At 38.8% G+C, this 25777-nt stretch overlaps 1 protein-coding gene across 3 annotated transcripts; it reads left to right on the forward strand.

The window, feature by feature from the left end:
- The first annotated feature begins 203 nt into the window (after positions 1-203).
- Positions 204-24938, forward strand: LOC131222804 (uncharacterized). 3 transcript variants are annotated; one of them, XM_058218004.1, is made up of 10 exons: positions 204-455; positions 1542-1717; positions 3062-3193; positions 3292-3342; positions 3889-3985; positions 9237-9283; positions 9861-10077; positions 21280-21412; positions 21505-21547; positions 24734-24938. In XM_058218004.1, the coding sequence occupies exons 1-10, from the start codon at positions 407-409 to the stop codon at positions 24809-24811; spliced, it is 1023 nt and encodes a 340-aa protein (XP_058073987.1). In that variant the 5' UTR covers positions 204-406; the 3' UTR covers positions 24812-24938. The 3 variants fall into 3 exon arrangements, with proteins under 3 accessions (XP_058073987.1, XP_058073988.1, XP_058073986.1); XM_058218005.1 differs by having other exon boundaries at positions 205-455; positions 21283-21412; XM_058218003.1 differs by lacking the exon at positions 204-455 and adding an exon at positions 584-833 and having other exon boundaries at positions 21283-21412.
- The last annotated feature ends 839 nt before the right edge of the window (positions 24939-25777 follow it).

Raw genomic sequence — 25777 nt, forward strand, 5'->3', positions numbered from 1 at the left:
TCAGATGCACCTGATGGACGGATCTGATGCATGTTTGTCCTCCACGTGTCAGGCTAGCGCTCTCCCTTTCAGTGACCAAGTTACCCTTAGAGAGGACCTTAGAGAGGACTGACTGATGGATAATTTTCCCTAAAAAAGTTCAGGGATAGAACTGGAAAAAAGGGAAACGGCGGGGATGCCGCTAGTAAAAGCTCCTCTCTGGAGGCAAGACTGCAAAATGAAAAGAGAGAACTGCGACGGACGGGCTAAAAGGGGCATGCAAAAGCGCGGATATGGGAATGGCAATCTTCTAAGCTTGGAAAATGCAATTCCAGAGCTGTAAAAGCATCGAATCTTCTTTTTAGCCCTTTTCCAGCTCTGGATTTCTGAAATTTTGTTGAGGAGAGAGAGAGAGGGGGTCGATCACATGGCTTCTACTCCTCATCAGACTCAGATTCCTCTCCCTTCCCAGTCAGGTATATGCATATGAATTTCTCTTTTCTCTTTCCTTTGTCTCCTCTCCCTTCTCGATCAGGTATATGCATATGCATCTCTCTTTTCTTTTTCTTTTGTCTTATTTGTTGGATTCAACTGCAAAAAAGACGTGATTTCTTCTGATATGTCCTTGTTTAGTTTTGATTATTATCGGTTTCTGAACTTGGGTCTTGTTGACTGGGGGAATCTTTGCTTGTATTGGGTATTAGGAGTTGGGTTATTTTGGATTTTTTGTGTTGGTTTTGGAGTCGGGATTGAAAGTTTTAAGCTTTTGAGATGTGGGTCTTGTTCCTTATTGGCATTTGAGCATGTCATCGGGTTGGGAATTGGATTTTGTGATTGTTGTGTTGTTTTTGGAGGTGACTTTTCTAAGTCTTTGTTGAATTTTGATGATTTTGGATGTGGGTCTTGTTATTGATTGACATTTGAACTTGTTTTGAGGTCTGTAAGTTGGATTTTGGGATCAGTTGATTGGTTTTGGAGGTGGGTTTTCTTTTATCTTATTGAATTTGAAAGATTTTGTATGTGGGTCTAGTTGCTGATTGTCAGTTCAGCTTGTTGTTGGACCTGGAAATTGTTCCTTTTGGATGTGGGCTTTTCTCGATTTTTTTTTTCCCTTCTTCTTCTTCTTCTTCTTTTTTAATTAATTAATTTATATATTTAGGTCTGCATGATATTTTCTATTGCTCATGGATTTAAATGGGTTGGTAGATACCATATCTGAAAACTTTCTCGTGTACATGAAAGGACTAGTGTCTGCATGCATGCATTTTTATGTCGGACATGATTATGGAATTGCATGGTTGAACATGCACTCCTGCCTGCGTGCTTGTACTCATTTTTAATTAGTGGATGATTATGGAATTATGCTGCTGAATTCTGCATTGCATGTGATGTATTGGCTTTTCTAGCTTTTGATTTATTTCAGTTGTTTCATTTCTTCTTCTAGTTCATCTTTCTGTCTGTTCTGTTTTCCTCCTAATCATGCAGTGATCTTTTTTTCAGTGCAAATGTTTCTTGTCAAGAATCTAATTTTGGTTTGCATGCTTTATTTTGTAATTTTCCAGGAGGCAAAGAACCAGATCTTGATACCAAGTTGTCGCTTGTTCCCATCTGTATTGTCACTGATGCATCTCAACTCCCACCTGAGTTTCTGGAGCCCTCTGTTGAAAGGCAGTTGGTCATTGGTTTTGATTGCGAGGGTGTTGATCTTTGTCGACATGGAGCTCTGTGCATCATGCAGGTAACTAGTTTTATCTTTTAACTATTTTTTAACTCATACATTTGATTTTTCCATTCTATATGGGAAAAAAACATGCATTGCTTTTCAGTGTATCTGTAACCTCAGGTTTGAATATTGAAGTTATTTTTTGTTTTTGGTTAAATTACTAAAGAAATAAATCAAGCGATATCTCATATATATATTTTTTCCTTATACGATGCTAAATACATATGCACGTATTAACTTTAACGACATGAGCGCACAAACATGCACTTTTAAAGGGGTAATGTTTGTTGTAAATGTCAATGTCTTTGTTGCTTATGTTTCTGTGGACCCTTTCATCTTTCCTGCTGTTTCATCTGGTGCATAAGTCCTTCCTTTCTCTGCTTTTGGAAATAAAAGAATAAATGAGGGTCATATAACCTTTATTGTATGTGAAGGGTTCCCAAGAGACCTATAGAGGCTTCTATTTCTATGCCCTTGCAATACAGTTTCTATCATTTTGAGCAAGGTATTCCGTAATGGTAATGTTGGCCGTATCGGCGACCACTGTTACCTTTATTATATGGGCTGTGATGGTGCACCCCTTAAATAGCCGTTATAGTCTCTCTCTGTCTCTGTCTCTCTCTCAAATCGAAAAAATCTGAAAAACCTATATCGGCCCTGTAATGGACTGTTACGGCATTTACGAGGGGGCACAACGAGCCATTACGGGGCCTGTAACGGCCGTTACGGGTACTCTTTTTTTTTTTTCTTTTCATTTTCTGTAACGGCCATTACGACCACATAACGTGTAATGGTTGCCACCGTTACCTTTACGTAACGGCCTTTACGGCCTCGTAATGGCCGTTGTGGCACACCATGATTCTGAGCAAATATTTGAAGATTCCCGTGCAGAGAGATTGCAGACGTGTCTCTGTTTCATTTGAAAATCAATAATTTCTTAGTCCATCATAGACAATTCTATGTCAACGAGACCTAGCTAATAGAATTCCTCATGGAATCATTTCTGTATCTGCAAGCCCATGAGTTATTCTATGTTTCTGTTTCTACTCTTATTCAGTATTTCATCATGGAAGTCCCAAGCTATTTCTTTGATGCTTGGTGAAAATGCTCCTCTAATTGTACTGAATTGAAATTAATTTTCGGGACACAGCCTTATAATTCTGTTAATGTTGTCGCACAAGAACTACAGATCACCTATTTCTTGATTTCTGATTCTGTATCCAAGAGGCATGTGTGGGTCTATAATGTGTTTCGTGCATGCCCATCTCCTCTTTGGAATTTCTGTTGCATGTCCTTTCAATCATATTTACTTGTTACTGCTTACTACAACCTAATCTCTTTTGCTTCTGTCTTTGGCAGCTTGCGTTCCCGGATGCCGTTTATTTGGTTGATGCTATTCAAGGTGGGAAGGTGCTTATGCAAGCCTGTAAGCCTGCACTTGAGTCTAGTTACATCACAAAAGTTGTTCATGATTGCAAACGGGATAGTGAGGTCTCTAATTGATTTTAGTTGTTTTGTCATTCCTGCATGTTTGATTAGAATATTGCCATCTGTTTTAAACATTCTTGTTTATTAATCATATTCTGCAGGCATTGTATTTTCAATTTGGGATCAAGTTGAACAATGTTATAGACACCCAGGTAAGCGCCAATTATTTCTTCGATAAGTTTGTATCCTTTCTGCTTAATCTGCATCATAAATGCAGAACTCTTAACAAATGCTGCAGACTGTATTGTCATGCAGCATAGTTAAATAAAAAACATCATGGAGAGCTCATGTGGGACAAATGCTACTTATATGTTTTGTAATTTAAACTATTGTTTTTTTTTTTTTTTAAATTTTAAATTTTAAATTTTTATTTTAAAGTTCCAGTTCTAACTCTCTGTATGTTATCCTGTTATTTCTTTCTGTTCAAGTTATAGAGGACAGTCTTCTTTCTTAAGGTTTCCTTTGGATGTAGCACCAAATTTTAGTTGGTAGGGCTTTTGAACCAACGATGTGTGCTGTGTGGTTGGGGCAGCACGGAGAACAGAACCCCATTAACTGGGCATCCGTTTTCCCTCCTCTTCCACTCACACAACCTCTGTAGTTGATGATGAAATTTGTCTGACCCAGAAGTGGCACTCAGGAGTGTGAGGACTTTTCACCCAATGCTCTTTGATGGTCTAAATGTTTTCTTTGCGCAGATTGCATATTCTCTGATAGAGGAGCAAGAGGGAAGAAAACGATCACCTGATGACTATATATCTTTTGTTGGCCTCCTTGCAGATCCACGCTATTGTGGTACTACTACTAGACTGTGACCATCCTTGGGTTTCGTGTTTCTGGGCATTGGACTTTTTATTTATTTATTTATCAGTAGGCATTCGACTTTTTCCTTTTTTGATCGGAAGTCATTAGACTTTTATTTCATTTAATTTTAATACAAGTCAGTGGGAGAAAATCATGGATCAATGTGACAATGGTTGAATTCTTCTTTAGCATTATCCAATAATCACATATTAATTTTCATGACATTATGCTGCAACTGCTTCTAGTTTTCATTTCTTCTATGTTGTTATGTCATATGTTAATCATCACTGCATGATAGATTTTGAAATCACTCTTTATGTTTGAGTTTTTTACACTGGTTGAGTCATCTTTGTAGAATGAGGACAATTAAGCAGAAGCAGATGATAAACTAACATATTGAACAAAACTGAATAATTTTAATCCATAAATTCATTTTTTGAATAGTGGAAGGTTGACATTCGTGGGGTTGATCTCTGCTTAGATGAACAGTGCATGGATGACTGGAATAGAGATCTGGGAAGTTTAGGACGATGCAAGCAGCCATTCTGCACTTTTAAGAAGCTAGAAGTGGAGCAGGAGCGAGAATGGTAGCACAAGACTGGCGGTGCTGAAGGCTATACATGTGTAAAGGGAGTGTTGGTATGTACGTCTAGTATTGATAAATTCATAATATAGAACCTAGCAACATATAATTATTTAAAATTAACATCAATCCTAATATTATGTAGTTCTTGCAGTTGCAATTACTATTGGATTTGTTAAGGGTTCCTTCTAAGAACATGTATGATGTTCATATGCTCAAGGCTGAAAGAATGACGCTTTATAGCATTGTTAAGCTTTTTCCAATGGTAACTGAAAATTTATTGTTGCAAAAACACAAGAAACCCGAACAAAAAGTTACAAGATGACGAAAAATCATCTCAAAGTGCCAACTCAAAAGAGAACAAAACCAACCCTGCAGAAAAGAAAAGCAGACCAACTAATTGGAAACCCCCCAATTACAAAAGGCTCCTGAGAAGAGACCAACATAACAATTCCCATCATTGAAGACAGTGCTAAGGAAAGCTATCTCCAAAACCATAATTTGGATCTTCCTTTTTCGACTAACCATTGAAGTGGATTTGTCATCAAAGATTTTCAAAAATCTCTCAAGAAAAAAAGACCAACACAATAATTCCCATACTTGAAGGCTTGCAATGGAACGCTCACTCCAAAACTATAGATTGGATCTCCCTTTTTAGACTAACCATTGAAGTGGATTTGTCATTTAAAAAAATTCAAATTAGAGACGACTGACATTCTCCTCCACCTTCCTTCACATGATGTACATTCAGATTCATAATGTTCCTCCTCTAGATTAGCAATTGTGTGAATCTTTTTAGCCATGGTGATCCAAACGAGTGCTTGCACTCTTGGGGAAGAATTTCCAAACCATAGCCATGGAGAAGGGTGGCCGCTTCTCTACAACATAGATTTTCAAAGAGATTTGGAGGAGAACTTGCAATTCTTTGACCAAGATCACACCCTTCTATCTTCCTCAACTGGATTGATTTTTGAATTTTAACGTAACCCCATTAGAGTACAAAAGTTTTTGATCTCTTCTTCCCTAGGATACCACCAAGTGATAACATTCTAAGATATTGTTCCTTTATCAACATCCTTAGCCTCTTTGCACATGGACAAGCCATACAAAGAAGAAAACATCTCAAGAGTTTCGACAACTCACATATCATGCCAAAACTTCACCCTTACCCACTAAGAATCCAGCTCCCTTCTTGGAAGACTTGCTAGCCCTTACAAAATAATTGTGATTTCCTTCGTTGAATGGATGGCCGAATACTCAAATATCTCTCCACACATCCTACCCTCCTTTCCTAGGAATAATACTTTGAAACGACGCACCTTTAGAAACATCTTACTTGCAACAAATGGCATTTTAGTGGAATGTATGGAGAAATTTTCATTAGCTTTTCAAAGAGGTTTGCCGAGGCCAGAATCCAATCATTTTGGAAATGGAAGAGGAGGATTGGGGGCCGTGTCCTTTTAGATCTGAGCTTGCTTAGTTGGAAGCGGAGGACTTCTCGGAGAGGGTGAAAGAATGGTGGTCTTCCATTTCAATTCAAGGCAAGGCTGGTTTTTCCCTCTTTCAGAAGTTAAAGTTGTTAAATGGAAAGATAAATGTTTGGAAAAAAGAGGTATTGGGGAAACGGGAGGAGGAATCATTGAAGACATTGCGAGAAATCCAAAGGCTTGATGCTAAAGGAGGGGAGCTGATGACTTGAGAAAGGGCATGGAGGGAAATTCATAATGCAAAGTTTAATGGGAGGCTTAGGGAGGATGAAATTAAACAGAGAAAACATTCTAGGGAACTTTGGCTAAAGGTGGGGGACAAAAAAATTCAAATTTTTTCATGCAATGGCTAGTGTGCAATCTTGGAGTAACAAAATCAAAAGTGTGGTGGTTAAAGGGGAAAGGGTGGAAGTGAAAGAAAATGTATGTGCATCGATAGTAAAGTTTTACAAGGAGCTCTTGACTAGGGAGGAGTGGGAAAGACCAACACTTGATAATCTCCTATTTCACTTTATTTTGAGGGAGGTGACCGAGTCTCTTGAGAAAACTTTTTCAGTAAAGGAGATAAGAGGCGGCAGTTTTGGATTTGGAGAGTGACAAAATCCCTAGTCCGGATGGTTTTTAATGGCCCTTTATCAAAAGTTTTAGGACTCTGTGAAGATGGATGTGATTGGGTTTGTGAACTAGTTTTTTGATAAACGGAATTAGGGGCTACGTTTGTGGCACTAATTCCAAAGAAGGGGCAAATATTTTAAAGGAATTCAAATCAATTAGCCTCTTGGGGAGCCCTTATAAAACACCGGCAAAGATTTTAGCTTCAAGGTTTCGATCTGTGATAGTGAAGTAATATTCAAGTTGCAGGGGAATTTTGTAGAGGACCGTTAGTGGCTAGTGCATTGATTGCTCATGAAGTTATTGATGCTCATAACATAAAATGTATGAAAGAGGTAGTCTGCAAGTTGGATATTGAGAATGCATATGATCATGTTGATTGTGACTTTCTAGACTATATGTTAGGATGGTTGGGTTGCGGAGAAAAATGGCAATTGTGGGTTCTTATTTGTGTTAAATTGGCAAAATTTTTTATTTTGATAAATAGATCCCTGAATGGTTTCTTTTAGGCATTAAGGGGTTTGCGTTAAGGAGATCCTTTGGTGGTGATGGGGGCTTTAAGCAAGATGATAGATAAAGGAGTAATGTGTGGCTTAGTGAAAGATTTTAAAGTTGACAACTCTCAATTTTAGATTTCACACTTACAATATGCAGATGACACGTTGCTTATGTGTAAGGTAGATGAATTGGAGGTTGATAATCTCCGGATGATTACTGTATGTTTTGAGGTTGTATCGTGTTTGAAGGTTAATTCGGGCAAAAATGAAATCTTGGGAGTAGGCTTGTCAAGTGAAGATGGAGGCTAATTTGCGAGGATTTTTGGATGTAGGGAAGGTTCATTTCCATCTACATATCTTGGATTACCATTATGAATCGGGAAGCTGGCTAAACATCTATGGGATAAAGTAATCGAGCGATTCAAAAGTAAGTTATCAAGCTGGCAGAGTTGGCATTTGTAATTGGGTAGTAGATTAATGTTAATCAATGTGGGGTGTCTAACTTACCAGGAAGAATCTTTGCAAAAGGGGGATTAGCACCTCCAAATGAAATGCGTTTAGAGCAATAAACACCTACCTTTGACGTTGTAGTGAATTTAACTGTTAGAAATCCCTATTGGCAAGTGAGGCAGGAGTGAGGGCCCATGTTGGTGAGTGCTAGTAGATGTTTGCGCAGAGCCCCATGATACATGTGCTTATTATTATTATTATTATTATTATTTTTTGCCATTCACATCCTTATAGAGGTGCTACCAAGGTGTGTTGTGGGAATTTCTTTCTTTTTCCAAAGTCCATTTTATGTCATTGTATCTATTTAACATGCTTATATTAGGGACAATCATAAGATTATTAAGAAATAATTAAACATTAAGAAAACTATCTAAAAAAATTATATCAATAGAGCCCTTTGTACCGTTTTTTATAGCTTTTATTGGATAAGTCATGATTGTCTTGCCCTTGCTTTTGTTTGCTTGGTGGTTTGATTTCCGTAGCATATATGTGCATTGGCATAATACATGACGGTACCGATCATCATCATTGTCATCTAGGCCTTATTCCAACTAAATGGGGTCGGCTACATGAATCCTTTTCCACCATTCCACTCAATAACCTTGTCATGGTACCGATAGGTATTACAAATTAAAACTCCCATCATCGGAATCTATATGTGGCATGCCAATTCCACATATTGTGATACCATCCAGTTATCGAATGAATGAGAATTCGATACCTGAATCGCTGGAATAAATGAAGTACAAACATGACACGGGGACATTTGAATAGAGGGATAAACACCTTATTGATCACTAAGCCTACTAAAAAAGAACTCCACTGAACTCAGGAAAATGTAATGCCTCTACCTCCTAGAACAACCCTATTTATAGACCATAGACACATTGATTTCTCAACTATTAGATTGATTCCAAGTCAATCTAATCTCCAAAAATTAGATACTCTGTATCTACAAGAATTTAGCCAAAATTTAAAGGCCTAAAATAGAATGTGTAGATCCAGAGAGTCAGCCCCCAAAATTCTTTAGAAAATCAACAAAATCAGCAACCATAGTCTTGCAAAATAATAACTTTAGTCTCAGAAATTCGGCCCTCAAAAGTCTGCAGTAAATGGTACAAAAGGCAACACATGGTGTCCAATGATGGGCTTGCATCACATCGGTATGGTTATGTTACACGAATCAAACCTCCAAAACCAATAAAAAGCAAGGCAAAACCGTCATGGATCGACCAACAAAAGCCACCAACATGGTGGTATTGAAGGGCTCTTCTGATATATATATTTCAGAGGGTTTTCTTAATACTTAATTATTTCTTGAGGTTAATCTCAAAATTGTCTTTTTATGTTATTAGCTACAACAGTTTACTATCCTGACATGGAATATGCAAAAAGTTCCATATGGCCTCCATCACTATTTGTCCAATGCGCATTCTTGATGTTTTTCGTGATCAAATATAGGAAACATGGTGTTAGGATCAATATCTAATTATCTATTGACCCTGAATGTTGTCTCTAGATTGCCTGGATATTCACTTTGATATGTGATGTAGGTATATCATATATTGAGAAGCAAGAAGTGCGTGTCCTTCTAAGACAAGTAAGTTTAACCTTGTATGGTTTTGCAAGTGTAATGATATGATAGCTCTTTAGACCACTCAATCTTTGAATCTAGGTAAACCTTGTATGGTTTTGCGAGTCTAATGATATGCTAGCTCTTTAGACCACTCAATCTTGGAATCTAGGTATAATAATTCTGTAGATTTGTTTATTTTGATGCAATTTCTATAGATTCAAATAATAATGGTTCATCACTGGTTTATACTTTACATTAGATTTAATCAGCTGCTAGATGCAACCTCATTTGGATGATGTTTTATTAAAAAAATGTGTAACATCGAAAGTCACTTGGCTAGAAGAACCTTATAAGCTACTATTATTATAGCCTGGGATTTATAGGTCTCTCCTTAAAGATAGGTATCCCTTGGTATAGTTATCACACTCTTATAACTTTCATCTGTTCGTACCAGGAGGTATAGAAGCTTTTGATTTTGTGAACCCATGTTGGCAGTTTTATGTCCATTAGTACCTTTGGTTATATCTCCACAGTATTGTTTCATGAAATATTACCACAGGATAAGCGGCAGCGTTTTGACGATCTTTATGTTCCCTTTCAGGATCCTGGATTTTGGATGTACAGACCTTTATCTGACTTGATGGTCCGTGCTGCTGCAGACGATGTTCGCTTTCTCCTCTACATCTATCATAAAATGATGGAGAAGTTGAACCAACGATCATTATGGCTTCTTGCGGTACGGGGTTCCCTTTATTGCCGCTGTTTCTGCATCAGTGATAACGAGCATGCGGATTGGCCGTCTCTTCCCCCTATCCCAGGTCTTTATTTTATAATTATTATTATTATTATTTTTTCGAATATGATTATTTTAGTGTTGGGAAAAGTTCATTACTCCAACTTTATTGATGTATTTCTTTTCATTACCACTACTTTATTGAAGTATCTCTTTCTTGGCAATACTAGTCAAATATACCTATAAAATAGTCATAGAAACCACATGGCTTCTCTCAGTTCACAAATCACTGATTTCATTTTTCCACAAGATCCTCATGTAAACAATTTCATTGTACCCACATGGTCAATGGGCATTGAACCCTTCCCCTATAATATGACTGGCATCTTGCAAAAGTCTTACTCTTTGTAGTCCGTCTTGCTCCATCTCATGCCTAGTGTTGACATTTAACAATTACCTAGTGGACTTGACGGAAGTTTGTCTAACAAATTTGATGCTCCCTAATGAGATGACCTACGTTGTATACTTAGATTTTATTTATTTTTTTGTTCGGGCAAGTGGGCCCCATGGTTTAGTGATTCAGGCCACTGGTCTGTTGGACCCAAGAGTGGATGGACCATGTGACACAGGACAATTAACCACTTGCTCTAAAAGCTTAAACTGATAGAGCATGGCGAATCAATCCCTTTATCTCATAGCCCTGGCCCCACATCCTGTGGGTTAAGACCCCAACCTTTCTTGTTTGGGCAAGTGGGCCCCATGGTATTGTTCTGTTGGACCCAGCAGTGGATGGACCATGTTGTTCATTCCCCAAGTATAGGGTTGTGATGTAGTAATAACTCAGTGAGACCGAGGTCGAATCCTAAGGGACTGAAACCTATACGTAGTCTGAAGCTAAGTAAAACTAGAACTAGATTAAGATGAAATCTAAATCGTATATAATTGAGGGAATAATGATGAAATATTTATCTAAAACTAAGAGAATTCAGAGGAAGGAAACTAGGGTGCCAAGGATCCACTTGTAACAATTGGGAAGTTACCTTGTATTAATTCAGGGACACAACTAGAATCAGAGTCCTATCTTATCTAGTTGGTAAGAAGAGATTTGTCTGGATCTTTAAACTTCTCATGGATCTAATCATCAACAGATAAGATTGGTGAAGATTTGGAAGCGATTCCATCACCTAACCATGCCCAGGAGACGATGGCAAACAACAACAATTTACTAATCTCACAGTCAATCATAAGAGAATTGTGAAGGTTAGGAAGGATTCCATCACCCAACCATGCCCATGAGACAATAGTGAATAACAGGATTGCCTAATTTCACAATCTCAATATAGGAAAAGAAGATATCTCAAGCTATCGCAGATCTATTGTAATTTGAGTCACAATAAACCATTAAAAACTAAAAATATTCCTTCATAATCAAACTAGAATCCAAGAAAGTTCAATAAAACATGAATCAAAACAAAAAAAGCATCCTAATCACGCTACAAGCTTCTCCTCTTAGCCCTAGCTAAGAGATTTAGCCTATCATAATCATGATTAAACCAAAACAAAAATAAAAATAAAAATAAAAATAAGAATGAAAACACTCTACTCTCTCTCCTGCCTAGCCTCCACGTTCAAACCGATCCGAGCTCCTTGGATGATTGATGCTCCCTCCTCTCTCTTTCTTATATAGGCCACGGAAAGAGTCGGCTGGAGGGCCTCCTGGCGGTGCGAAGACAACTGGATTGCGTAAGTTGGTGCGTGCGTGGGCTTTTCCGTAGCCAAGAAGATAGCCTCCTACTCCCATCTGTCCGTTTGTTTTCTCCAAAAGATCAACGTCTCTTGGGATTTTTTTGAACGCCCTACACAATGGACAGTCCAAATCAGCCGTCCGATTGCCTCCAAGAATGTATAACACGCTACAACAGCCGGATGCGAAACAGAGCCTACTCTGTTTGCGCAGTGCTGACAGTGGGGCCCACTTTGTCGTTTGTTTGCAAAATCCACTCCTTCCATTGAAAGCGTGTCGAAAAACCGGTCAGGAAGGGCGAGTTTGTTTCGAGTTTGGTGTGGCCCATTGTACTAGATCTTCTCGCCTTCCGTCTTGCGTTTGATGGTGGAGATCGCATGATCGCACGCATGGGATTAGAAACTCATCATGCCTGGGGTCGTCCCTACGTCTCGGATCGAGGGAACGGTTCAGATCATCGAAATGTAAGCGGGGTGGGTCCCACTACACAGAAACGGATGGACAGCGTAATTTTGAATCCAAGATACGCTAATGTGTTCGGTGGGCCCCATATTGATGTTTTCTGAGAAATCCGACCCGTTCATTGGATTCCTGGCGAAAAACCAGTCGGGAAGGAATAGTTTTTGTCGAGTTTTGGTGCAGTCCACTGTATAAAATCAAGTCACCGTTAATCTTGCGTTTTTCGATGATCCACGTGTATACACGTGTATGGGGCCAAAATTCCGCCTAGGTGAGGGTCTTCTCTACCCTAGAGACAATGGACGGGTCTGATTATCATAATGGACGATGGATGGGCCCCATAGCGATCAACTGGTGGACGTGCGTCCGCCCGCTGGCGTGGAAGATGATTTTGAGTCGGTTAGCGCACACTGACCGACTTCATAGGATACAGTGCACGTGAAGTGCACCTATGCACTATGCACTGGCATTGCTAATGGGGTCCACTCGCGATGTTCATGATAAATCCGCTCTGTTCATCTGAATTGTCAGCTTATTTAACCTGTTGAGATCAAAATTGAAGCATATCCAGATATCAAGTGAGCCCCAGATCAAGGATTTAGTGGCTGATTTGTCAGTTGGGCCAGTTCCACAAAGATCCAGTGGTTAAAATTTGACGTGGACGGTTAATTTATGGTCCTCAGGCCATATATGAAGTCTCGAGGCAAACAGATGGTGGGAACCCTATGATCTTGCATTCTGGTTGACTTTCAGGCCCGTTTAACATGAAAAGCTTGGTTTTCCCAGATCTCTGGCGTGTAAACTCATCGATCTCGGTCCCCTGGAATCGTCCCTTGCCTTGGTGACATCAGAGCGTTAAATCTATGCTTTTAGCACCCTGTTTCAGTCCAAGCTCCTAAATACACCTTGCAGCAAAAACATGGTTAAATTGGGCCGTTAAACAGTACCATGTTCATAAATCTAGGCAATAACTAGGGTCTGATATGCAATATTTGACCCTCAACACATGTGACGCAGGACAATTAACCACATGTTTTAAAATCTTGAACTGATAGACCATGGCGAATCAATCCCTTTATCTCATAGCCCAAGCCCCACATCCCATGGGTCAGGACCTCGGCCGAACCCCCTTCATGGGCCCTACTTCACACGAGCCACTTGCTTCACACGGGCTGCTCACCCTGAGTGTGCCTCTGCATCCTATAGGCCACACCCCACTCGAGCCCGGCGTGAAAATGCCCTTGCATTAATCATCCCCGGTAAGGAGTTTCGAACACAAGACCTCCCGCTCTGATACCACTTTGACGTAGGACAATTAACCACTCGCTCTAAAAGCTCGAACTGATAGAGCATGGCGAATCAATCTCTTTATCTCATAGCTCAGGCCCCATATCCCATGGGATAGGACCTCAGCCGAACACCCCATCCCCCCGTGGGCCCTTGATGCAGGATGATGAAAACTATCCTAGGGTGTAAGATGAGAGATCAATTACACATTGATTTCAACAATCAACATATAAAATCAAGCATATCCTCATAATAGATTTAGAAATTCAAATTTATAACATGAAGATCCTTGGTTTTCACGTACGCAGCACACGAAAATATAAAATAGTTCAAGAGTGGCCCATTTGGAAGTACGGACTTTCAATCTAGCATGGGTAATGCAACAATCATGTGGATAGATAATGATGCAAGCAAAATTCTGGTTTGAGGAAAGTTCCAAAAAAAAAAAACAAGATTTTGATTAGGGTTTTGGATTCATGGATGGAAATTTTAAAACGGGGTTTTTAGGTATTCAAAGGATCTAGGGTTTAGAAGGTTGTAATGGAAAGGAAAAGAAGAAGACACAAGAAGAAGAAGAATACCTTTCGAAGAAGAGAGATGGAGGATGTAAGAAGAAGAATACATTTCGAAGAAGAGAAAGATGAATGATGTACCTTGGAGAATCTACCACCAAACAAGCTTCTACCATTCCACAATTCAATTGGAAGGGAGGGTTTCTCACAAACCCCACAAGTAGGAAAATTCATTCACACAAGAGAGCTTCTTTTTTTTTAATTCTTCTCAATAACACCACTAAGGTTGGAACTCCACGTCCCCTGTGCTTTTATAATTAAAAATTCAGCATAATTACAACTATGCCATTCACTAAAGTGAAGTGGTCCATTCAAAATAAGAAAACTAAAACATTTATTATCAATCTTAACCATCAAATAAATCCTAAAAATAGCAAAAAAAATAAAATATAAAAATAGCAAGATCAGAGTCCAAATGGCCCAGATCTAGAAGATTTTTTGGCCCGATGGTCTGATCAACAAGATCCAATGGTCGGATCGACATGAAATAAAAATCCTATGATTAAAAAGGTCTCCTAAGCAGCCCACATGTATCAGTTGAGTCTTCCTGATGCATGTCCAATGCATGAGGGGTCTTCAAAATGGCCCGACGAGCCCCATCTGGAACTCATCTCCCATGTACAAAGAAAGTCGTGCTGATGTGGGTGGTTGTCTCCGTCTCTAGTACACCCGAGTAGGTCCTCTGATGTCTCCATTTGCCCCACTTCATATGGGTTTTGCTTCACACGGGCTGCCCACCCCGAGTGTGCCCCTGCATCACACAAGCCACCCCACTCGAGCTCGGTGTGAAAATACCCCTACATTACCATGCCCCTAAAATGTCCCGGATTGAAAGATTCTAGCCACCGACATTCATTTCCAAATGCCTACTTCCCCGATGGGTGTGGATTCTTAAGAAGAGTGATTCTTCTATTCCATTATAGTGGTCTAAAGCTCTTGAAGCATTTTTGAGACATCTTCTGACTTTTCTGCTTATTTAGTGATCTTTGAGGCAATTTTTTGCTTATTCATTGGGGTTTCTCAAGGAATCTTATGACTTTTCTGCAAAATTTTCCCTCCTAATCTGGTAAGTTTCTTCTTGATTTTTTTAAAGGTTAGGATTTTATTAAAAAGGGGACCAAAATGGCTAAAGAATTACGAAGATGCCCCAGAAATACAAGAGAGATCACAATTGACAAAGGCCGTTTAGATTAAGTACCATTCGATTACATCCATCTTAGCCCACCTAAGACCTTTGATGCACCTCTACTTAGATTGCAGTAAGCATCGGTTGCTCCTCTCCCCTCGTAAAGCCCACAAGCCAGCTGTTAATGTCATCCTCTATAGCCTCCTCTCGCTGACTCCCCTCCCATGTCAAGACTGGAAAAGCCCTTCAATAGAATTCTTCTTGAAATTCTAGTGAAATCGCATCCTCATATTCTACACTTGAATCCACCCCGTGCTGCCTCACATATAGTGAGAAGTGACTCGTACACCAAATGACTACTAGGGATATGAAGTTTTAGATAAATATGGTTTGGCCAATATTATCTTGTTCACTAGTTCACTTAGGTCATGATCATGTGTACATGTCATCATTTGTTACTTCTCAAATGACTTTGATTCATAATGATAGGGGTATTTGTTTGTGCCGAGAATGATAAACTGATAATTAGATGTTGTCTATGATAAGGTATTTCCACATATATTTTAGAGGGCTGGGTGCTTTTCAAGGGGTGCACTTATTGTAATGCCCTTATTCTTTTTTCCTTTAAGAAGTGGCGAAGTCAATTGTGGGGCCTTCATGGTATGTGTAAGACTTTGAACCCATCCAAAAGATGCACCCCACCATGATCATTGAACGAACCAAAAATCTGTAAGGTGAGCCACATCATCAAAGAATGCACCACCCGAAAGCATCCAAATTCACTTGTAGCCTATCTGATGATTTTATCAGCCAGATTTTTGGTTCAGGTGATCATCACTCTGGGATTCATATGTCGGATGGGTTGGATGTCATACATGTATCGCGTGGGCCCTAAAATTCTCGACTTTATCACTTTTTAAGAAAAAAAATAAACGCGCATATTAGTAATTCCTCCTCTTAAAAACCATTGCCCATAATTTTTTATTCTTAAAGGCATTATTTGGTAAAATCCTAATTATGTAGAATTTTTTTTTTTTAAAAGTACTTGTGTATTTTGGGTAAAACCCCCATTTTAAAAGTATGTACATACTTGGATAATGATAGTGTATAAACATTGTACTATCTAATTCATATCATTATCATCATCAACTGAGCCTTATCCTAAGTAATTAGCTACATGAATCCTTCTCCGCTATTAACTCAACCAAGGGTCATAACTTTAGTTAGACCATAGGCCATCAAGTCTTTTCTTACTTCCTCCACCCACGTCTTTTTGGGCCTTCCCCTTTCTCTTTTAGAGCCTTCAACTTGTACCGACTCATGTGTAGTTCTTGTTCTCTGTTGCACATGACCAAACCATCTAAGTTTGCTTCCCCTTATATTGTTATCTATTGGTGCTATTCCTAAATTACCTCAAATGAATTTATTCCTAAATCTATCCCTATCTTGCAACTCATCTATCTCAAAATCTTCATTTTACCTAGACTCATCCTATGGGCGTGTTGTTCCTTAACTGCCCAATATTCTATCCCATAAAGCATGGCTGGTCTTATAATCATCCTAGAAAATTTCCCATTCAGTTTGAGTGGCACATGACGATGACATAAAACTCTAGAGGCACATCTCCATTTCTTCCACCTGCTTGAATTCTATGGGCAATATCCTTCTCAGTCACTCAAAAAAAAAAAAAAAAAAACCATCCGTCTCAGTCTCTCCCCTCATGAATTATTGACTCAAGATATCGAAAGTGGTCATTTTGGGCAACTTCTTGGCTAGCAATCTTTACTAGTTCCCATTCCCACTCCCATTGTTACTAACATTGCATACCATATGCTCTGTTTTAGTCCTAGTTTTAAATCCTTTAAATTCTAAATCACCTCTCAATAAATCTAGGTTTGTGTTTATGCCTCCATCATCATGGCAATTAAAGTTATGTCATCTGCAAACAACATACACCATGGGATCTCTTCTTGCAAATGGCTCATTAACCGATCCATAACCAATGTGAAAAGGTACAGGCTTAATGCCAATCCGTGGCGCAAGCCTAGAATAATTGGTAACTCACTTGTCTCTCCACCAACGATTCTCACATTTGTTATTGCTCCCTCATACATATCCTTAATCATGTCAAAATATATCCTGTTGAAACTCCTTTCTCTCCCACCACCCATCAAATTAACTCTATAGGGACCCTATTGTAAGCTTTCTCAAAATTAATAAAGACCATGTGGAGATCCTTCCTCCTCTTCCTATATTCTCCATCGATTACCTAGTTAGGAAAATAGCTTCAATGATAGACCTCCCTGGCATGAAACCAAATTGATATTCTGATACATTCATCTCATGCCTTACTCTTTACCAAAGTTTCATAGTATGGCTCATAACATCAGCCCATGATGGTTAGTACGACTTTGTATGTTTCCTTTATTCTTATAAATAGGTAGCACGGTACTCCATTCGTTTGCCATTTTCTTCAACCTTAAAATCTTGTTGAATAGCTTTGTTAATCAAAATAGCCTAGTATCTTGCATACACTTCCAAACCTCTATTGGTATACCATTCGGTCCAAGGGCATTTGCTGTTTTCATATTTCTTGAAGCTTCTTTCATTGTAGATACCCTAATCCTATGAAAGTATTTATGTACTCCATAAGATTAGGATATCTGAAGTGAAAGAAGCTTTGAGAAAGATGAAAGCAGGAACCTTTGGACCAAATCGTTTAGCCTTGCTCTAGGCAGTGTTCGAAATATTGGTATCGTGTTACGTATCGCATCCTTGGGATATAGATACGTATCGCTTATCGCACAGGATATATCGTTCGTATCGGGCAATTTATCACACTTTTTGGGAAACATGGGGAAACATTGGGAACATGGTTGATTTTTTCAATGAAACTTCGAGGATTGTCAAAAAAGACATTAACACTTTTTAAATCATAACATCTCAAAAAAGAAGTGCATATAATAGGTTTCCTTTGTATAGGGTCCTAAGCTATGCGTTGTCTGATTGAACAAATGCAACTATATTCAAATTCAATGCATAGCATTTAGAGTGTATGTGATTATCATTTCAGCAAACACTCTTAAATACTTCGAAATTAGTCTCAAGTGACAACTGGTTAAAGGTAGATTTAAAAAAATATTTTTTAATATATGTTTATTATTATTATTATAAAATTTTTAATTAAAAATGTTTTTTATTTTTCAAAGTTTGACAAGGACTTAAACAAATAAGTAGGTCAGCCCTGATACACGTTGATTTCATGCTTAGAGTGCAACATTGCAAGCAATTTGGGAGAAATTGGAAATTTTTTGAATTTTTCCCAAATCGGACCACCTCCTCTCAAATTTCGAAATTAGAGTGTATGTGTTGATCATTTAATCAAATACTCATAAAGACTTGGAAATTAGTCTCAATTGACAGCTAATTGAAGGAAAATTTTGAAAAAAAACATGGAGAACATGAAGAACTAATGGATATCGAAATCAAAGCTCCAACTCCATGATTTTTCATAACAAACATGAAGAACCAATGGATTTGTAACCATTTGACAATGATTTAACAGAGTTTCGACAAAAAAAGGGATTGGGAATTGAAAATGCTCACTGGATCGAACATGTGAAATATATCAGCACTACTAGTGTGTTTCGTATCGCACAGGTGGGATACAAGATATAGCATGGGATATATCGACTGATATCGTCGATATTTAAAACATCGTATACGTGTTTGATTTTACGTTTGGACATAAAGATTGCAATTGATTTGCGAGAAATTAGGAAATTTTGATTTTTTTTTTTTTTCTTTCTTTCAATTTTCCGCAACTCGGCCCATCTCCTCCAAATCTCGAAATCAAAGCTCCGAATCTATGATATTTCATACAAAACACGAAAGATCATGTATTTGTAACAATTTGACATTGATTTAATATGATTTACCAAAAAAATGATTGAAAATAAAAAATGCTCATCGGATCGAACATGTGAAATCAGTCTTTCAAATAGCGCCCGTAGCATGGTGGTAGCGTACGCTACATAGCGTAGCGTGGCCGTAATGCTACGTAGCGTCCCAAATAGCGTAAATCCCCTGTAACGCACGCTACAAGGGTCGTAACGTACGCTACAGCTATGTAACCCGTAGCCTAGCATAAGCTACAATGTATTTTTTTACTATTTTAGTTTTTTTTATATATATTATTTTTTCACGTTTTCTTTGTTTCTAATGTGGAGGAATGTGACACTTGTATTGTACTTGATACTTTTAACCTATGGGATTTTTATTTCTTTTCATAATTGTGACTTGTGGTTTCAATTAGACATTATTAATTAAAGTGGTTTGCTTAGGAAGTTGTTGATGTGATAATTATTTGATTTGGGTTATATTTGTGGATTGGCTTTTGATAATAATAACTAATAACTTTTTTGAACATGCTTATAATTGATAAAATGAATCATCTTTTAGGCATTTTTATATTTTTTTCACTATTTATTATATTTGTCCTATTTTTAAATTAAAAAATAGAAATATTGTGTAGCTTACGCTACACGCTATAAAGGGCCGAGCGCTACGCATCACGCTACCGCTATTTAAAACACTGTGTGGAATGTATCCCACTTGTGTGTTTTGTATCACGCAAGTGGGATACAAGATGTATCGTGGGATATATTGACCGATATCGTCGATACTTAAAACATTGCCTTTGATGCTGGACATGAGCTGTCATGTTCTTATTGGATACCTACCAAAATACGGTAGGGCATGTGTTACCGTATTATCTCCCTTTTTGGAGGGATGTTAAAGAGTAAATAGAGAAACAAATTCCACCTTGTAGAGTAGTGCACTAGTTGGATGATGACACTATTTTCTAACTAGTTGTGTGAGACCCCTCACTCTGTATGTCTATCTATCTAGAGAGGGAGGGAGGGAGAGAGCAAGGTGAGGCAGGGAGATACAAGGCTTTGATTAAAGTCTTTGCTTCCAATGGAGGGAGGGAGGGAGGGAAGGAGGGAAGCAAGGCAGGTAGAGAGTGAAGCTTTGGTTAAAGTATTTGCTTTCAATGGTGTTAGAGCTTGATGGATGAACTGGAGGTGTGTGACTGGGGCATGTCTATGAAACTTAAGGGTGAATTTTACAAGATAAGCTATGCAATTGGCTGTAAAATGTGGGGCAGATGGTGGGATTGGCATTTGGGACGGCCTGGGATTTATCAGGTTTCAGTTTGGGCTTGACCACTGGGATCAGAAAACATGGCCTGTTTAAATAAATGGGGTCGATTGACGTTGGCCCATCCTGGCCTTCCCATACATCATATTTATAGATGAGTGCACAAATGCATACTTGCTTTCATGGTAGAGATTGTGGATAGGCACAAAGGCTTGCCTTCCCAATGCTTATTTTTTATGAGTGGATCTGTCAAGCTGTGTTGGGCTTAAGAATCTGCTCACAGGTTCTCTTTCTGATTCACAAGTTCGGGCTCAGATGTGGATTTTGGGCCTAGTTTGTAACAGTTGGCCTTGGACCGACCCTTACCTGTGTGTTTTATGGTTTATTTTTTCCTTTTTGTTGAAGGGTATTTTCATTACCCTTTATTTTTGTTTTTATGTATATCTTAACATCAAAGGAGAGTTGCTGAACATGTCAGACAGTTGTGATAAATATTTATGGATATTTCATCTGACAGTGTAGAGTTTGGCTTGCAACACTCCAAATAAATGCTCTCTTCAATGCCCAAAAAAATGGAAAAATAAAAAGAAAGAAAGAAAGAAAAACCCACCTTACAATAAAAGGAATGAGAACAAAAGAAAGTGTAAAAGAAAAAGAGAATAACTTTTGCTCACAAAAAGCTGGAGCACTGTTGGTTGTCCCTTTACAGAATCTTCTGATTTGAGTGAACCACACAATCCAAATTTTATTTTCCGTGTACCTTTTCCTTTAAAGGATTCTAACTTCATGTGGAATCCTATTTTATTGAGTAATTTAAATTGGATTTTGAATTGCAGATTTTAAAAACAATGCAGTTGTTTATCGACTTAGGTGTGATGCCTAGTATCTACATATGCTGAAGAGGCATTGTATTCTATTGTCTGTGGTGATGTCTAGCAGATAACCTAATTGCAGAAGGAGACATTCCTGAAGAGGAGATCCTATCAGTGCTAGATGTCCCATCTGGCAAAATGGGCCTAGTGATTGGAAGAAGAGGAGCATCTATCATGGCAGTAAAAGAATCTTGCAAGTAAGTCACGTCTCTCTCTCTCTCTCTCTCTCTCTCTCTCTCTCTCTCTCTCTCATTATAACACTTCATTCTTTTGAATATGCATATTACAGTGCGGAAATTCTCATTGGAGGTGCTAAAGGACCACCGGATAAGGTTAGTTTCATGTGCTTTGCAACCACCCACCCCTTTTTTTGCTTCACTTTATATTTCGACTCATGTTTTGCATTTATGAACGGAGTTCATATTGCCCATGTAATGACTCAAGGTCACCAGCATTTGTCGCTAACTGGGGTCCACATGTAAGGATGGTTGGATGATCGCATTCATCTGTGTTCTTGGTTCTAAGTTCCAGGCTTAGGCAGGCCACATTATGAAGCTTGCACCAAGTGAATGATTCTGACCATTGATATGTTTTACTGAATGTCGACCATTGAAAAGAATTCGGAGAAATGCTTTCATCCTTTCAGCATGATTGTTGGACCAGAGGTCATTTAAGACACTGCGAGGATGATAGACGGTTCTGATAATCGGACAATCCTCACATGTGGGCTTCAATGGGGTGACACGTGCTGCTGATCTAGTCGCTTACATTGGCAGAATAAACTCGTCACAAAATATGATTGGGGTTGTCCAAAAATCTGTGAATCACTCAAGAAGCACAGAACTAGCTGATGCATGTTACATGCCATGTAATGGGCTTTTTGATAATGCTATCCAGCCATTGATGACTATCTACCATATATCACAAGCAGTGTTTGAAGTATCGGCATTGCTAAAAGTTTTGCTGGCCAGGGATACGGAAACAATATTGATATCGTTGATAACTGGAAAAGCAGGGAAACACTGGGAAAACAGTGGAATTTTTCAGTGAAACTTTTGGAGATGCTAAAATACACATATTTGCATATTTAGGAATCAAAAATTGCAAAATGAATACATACATGATAAGTTTCCATTTAGTGGGGGGCCTAAAAGCATGTGTTGTCCCATCTATCCATCCATCCAACCAACCAACCAATCATCCAATCTTCTATCCAAACATCCATTGATATTTCAGAATATCGACGGCACGTGAATTTTCACTGAGAAATTGCCTACGACTGGAAAGGAAGCGAAAGATTGTGGTCTTGATTTTGCCTATGTTGCGATAATGATAATATCACCAATATTATCATTAACAAATTGAACATTGCATATAACCATGTGCCCGTAAAAAAAGTTTGAAATGGAAATTATTTTAATAAACAGATTTTTGGCGATATCAATTATTGGTGAAATTATCAAAATATTGCCGATACACTGGTGATTCAGGTGACATGTGGAATTTACACAGTCGAGAATATTTGCGACACATTGCTGATACCAATACTTAGCAATACATCGTCAATACTTGGAATTTCTGATAATACTAGTGTTATCGGCATTGTTGCTAGTGTTATTGATATCACTAAGCTGGATATACCGATAATATCAGAGATACTTCGAACAATATGATCACAAGACATGCTAGGGCAAAAAAATTCCACACATTTAGGTTTACAAATTGTTATGACTATGCATTATTTCGAGTCATGGGAAGAGTTTTAAACTAATGCAATATGGATGTTAATCCATTTGCTTACAGCCAAACATGCCTATTTTTTAGATACAGGAATCGGTAGTGTATGATTTATACACAAGTAGGGAGAAAGTGGACACTTGGCATACAAGTAACTCAAACTAAACCATCCAAAATTTTACACCCATGACTTGATGGACCATAAACCAACATCATGCAGATCTGATTAAACAGCCAATTGATGGACATTTAAAGGATGATTCAATGAAATAAAGAATCCAATGGTCTCATTTTATGAAACATATGTTCACGAATCAGTGGTTAGGATTACTCAGATATGTTTTTTGGAACGCATTCATTGTTGGTTTTCCAATTCCCGCGGTTAGAACTCAGTAGCATATGCTGTGTGTACAAGTTCTTAATGCATGAGTATCAAGCATCGACTCTGCCACAGGGTATATCAAATAATTCCCTTGCTTACAGTCGGTTCTCCACCCTACTCCCACAGTTTCCACTTGTCGAACGTGCTATACTTAACTAGCAATGTCTATTTTACATTTAAGAAGGGATTCTGCAGATATGATCACTTATTTTCTTTTTTTGTGAAAGGTAACTTAAATTTCATTGAAAGAGAAACGAAACAGATACAAAGAAAAGGTCGCTAGTCCGCTGAGGTGGAACAGCTAGGAGGCCAAAAAAGAAAGATTACAAGATTAAAACTTTTCAACAGAAGCAGACCATTCCACTATGAGATAACTCACCCTCGGAACTACACACGCTATCGACTTTGAGATCCCATTGAAACATCTTTCATTCCTTTCTTCCTGCATAGACCACCAAACTGCCAATAGGGAGATTCTCCAGATTTTGGATTGCCGTTTTCCACACCTAGCACCACTCCAAGCTCGAAATGTTTTCCACACCTAGCACCACTCCAAGCTTGAAAGAGGCTACAGGTATCAGCCGGAAAAACCCAGGAGAAGTGAAAGCGCGATAGAATGTAAGTCCAAATCTGATGGACGAAGGGACAGTGAATAAAGAGATGATCCACCATTTCAGCAGCAGCCATACAACACACAAATACTTGTAATACACATACCCCTTTTTCTCAAATTGTCCACCGTGAGCACCTTATTTTTTCCTACCAACCATCCAAAGGCCGCAATCTTGGGAGGAGCGTGAAGTTTCCAAACTTGAGGGAAAGCAACTTCTTGCACTGACAAGGGCTGACTTGAAATGATGTTGTATAAGGATTTAACTGAAAACAGACCGGCTTTATCGGAGAGCCAGAAGAGGCTGTTAGCAGAACTGTGATCCAGGTTGCTGTTTTGAATGCAGTTTAAGAGAGCTATGAATTCTTCGATCTCCCAATCATAAAGGTTTCATCTACACTCCGGATTCCACACCACTTCTCCCCCTATAAATGAGTAACAATCCTCCACCATGATGGCCTTATTTGAGGCAAGATTGTGAATTATAGGAAAAGCATCTCTAAGAGCGACATCACCAACCCAAATATCGTCCCAAAACCAGTACGGTTTCCATTGCCGATAGCGATGCGAGTTTCTTTTAAAACCTCCTCTTTCATAGAAAGAATTCCTTTCCAAAGGGCCGAGGCTTTATACGTAGAGGAGTCCTTTGTCCACCATCCCCCTTTCGAATGACCATACTTTGCTGATATGATCACTTATTTTCTTCAAATCGATACCATCAATCTTTGTGTGATTATGATAATTGCATATATTTAATTTTCAGATTCTGATGTGCACAGTTTCATGTAGGTATTCATCGTAGGACCTGTGAAGCAGGTCCGGAAAGCAGAAGCAATTCTTAGAGGGAGGATGTTGGAAATGTACTAAAGCCTCTCACTTAAATCTTGAAACCATGTTTTCTCAGACATGTTTGGTTTTCCTTGGATAATACATATAAGCTTTGCTGTTGAAAACTCATTTCCATGAAAATATGTGCTTCTGAGGGGTTGTGCTAGTTCAGTTTGTACATCAGAGGAAAAATTAGTGGCCCATGGTCAGATGATCCAGACTGTTTACCCGATGGTCTCCGCTGTGGATGGGGATGCCTGTGGTAGGGCCGTGTACCTGGGATGTGGTGCTGTGCATCAATGCCGTATCCCATCTCAACAAGAAGAGTTAACGTAAGAATCAGCCGTATCTGCTCATCAGGTGGGCCATATTTGTGTTGAATGCGAGGCAAATTTGATGTATTGATCGCCGGATTTCTGTGACTGGTCATGAGGTGGGGTCTGACCACCAAGGAACAAATACCAGGTTAGCACCTGTGGCTCATGTATAGGTGCATGTGCATAGGTATGTGGTCTGACCAAAGATGATAATACCCTTCTATTGAGTGCACTTTTTAAGCCTAGAGATTTATCTGCAAGAGGTATTGGATCTTTGTGCAATAATCTACCAAGGACTCTTCTTACCTTGTCAGGTGCAAATTCTCATGATCAGATGACTAAAGCCATTAAAGCATGCAGACTGATAATGTTTTTACTATTACCCTTAAATCAGATGGCAGATGGGTTGGTGTGCAATAAATCCAGAGTGGACCCATCCTATCCGATGGTCAGCATGACCTGGTGTTGGATGTCGTGGGAAGACCCCAATTTTGATAATCTGATCCGGTGGGCCACACCGCTGAAATCTCAATATCATAGAGGTGCTTTCAGCACGTGGTGATTGTTTTGCAGAGTTAATAATAGATTGTTTTGCCCTTGGACACGCTAGGGTGGTTGAGGTCAACATCAGCTGCAGCAGCTTATCAGCCAGGCTGTGTGATATATACATGAGGATTTTGGCATCCAG

This window comes from Magnolia sinica, chromosome 13, assembly GCF_029962835.1.
Source record: "Magnolia sinica isolate HGM2019 chromosome 13, MsV1, whole genome shotgun sequence".
NCBI lineage: Eukaryota > Viridiplantae > Streptophyta > Magnoliopsida > Magnoliales > Magnoliaceae > Magnolia > Magnolia sinica.

Excerpts from the sequence above, each read along its gene's own strand:
- LOC131222804 (XM_058218003.1), top strand. The coding sequence starts at position 599 with ATGTCCTTGTTTAGTTTTGATTATTATCGGTTTCTGAACTTGGGTCTT. Across the intron at positions 1,718-3,061 it reads GAGCTCTGTGCATCATGCAG|CTTGCGTTCCCGGATGCCGT; the intron begins GTAACTAGTTTT and ends TGTCTTTGGCAG. Across the intron at positions 9,284-9,860 it reads TGCGTGTCCTTCTAAGACAA|GATCCTGGATTTTGGATGTA; the intron begins GTAAGTTTAACC and ends GTTCCCTTTCAG.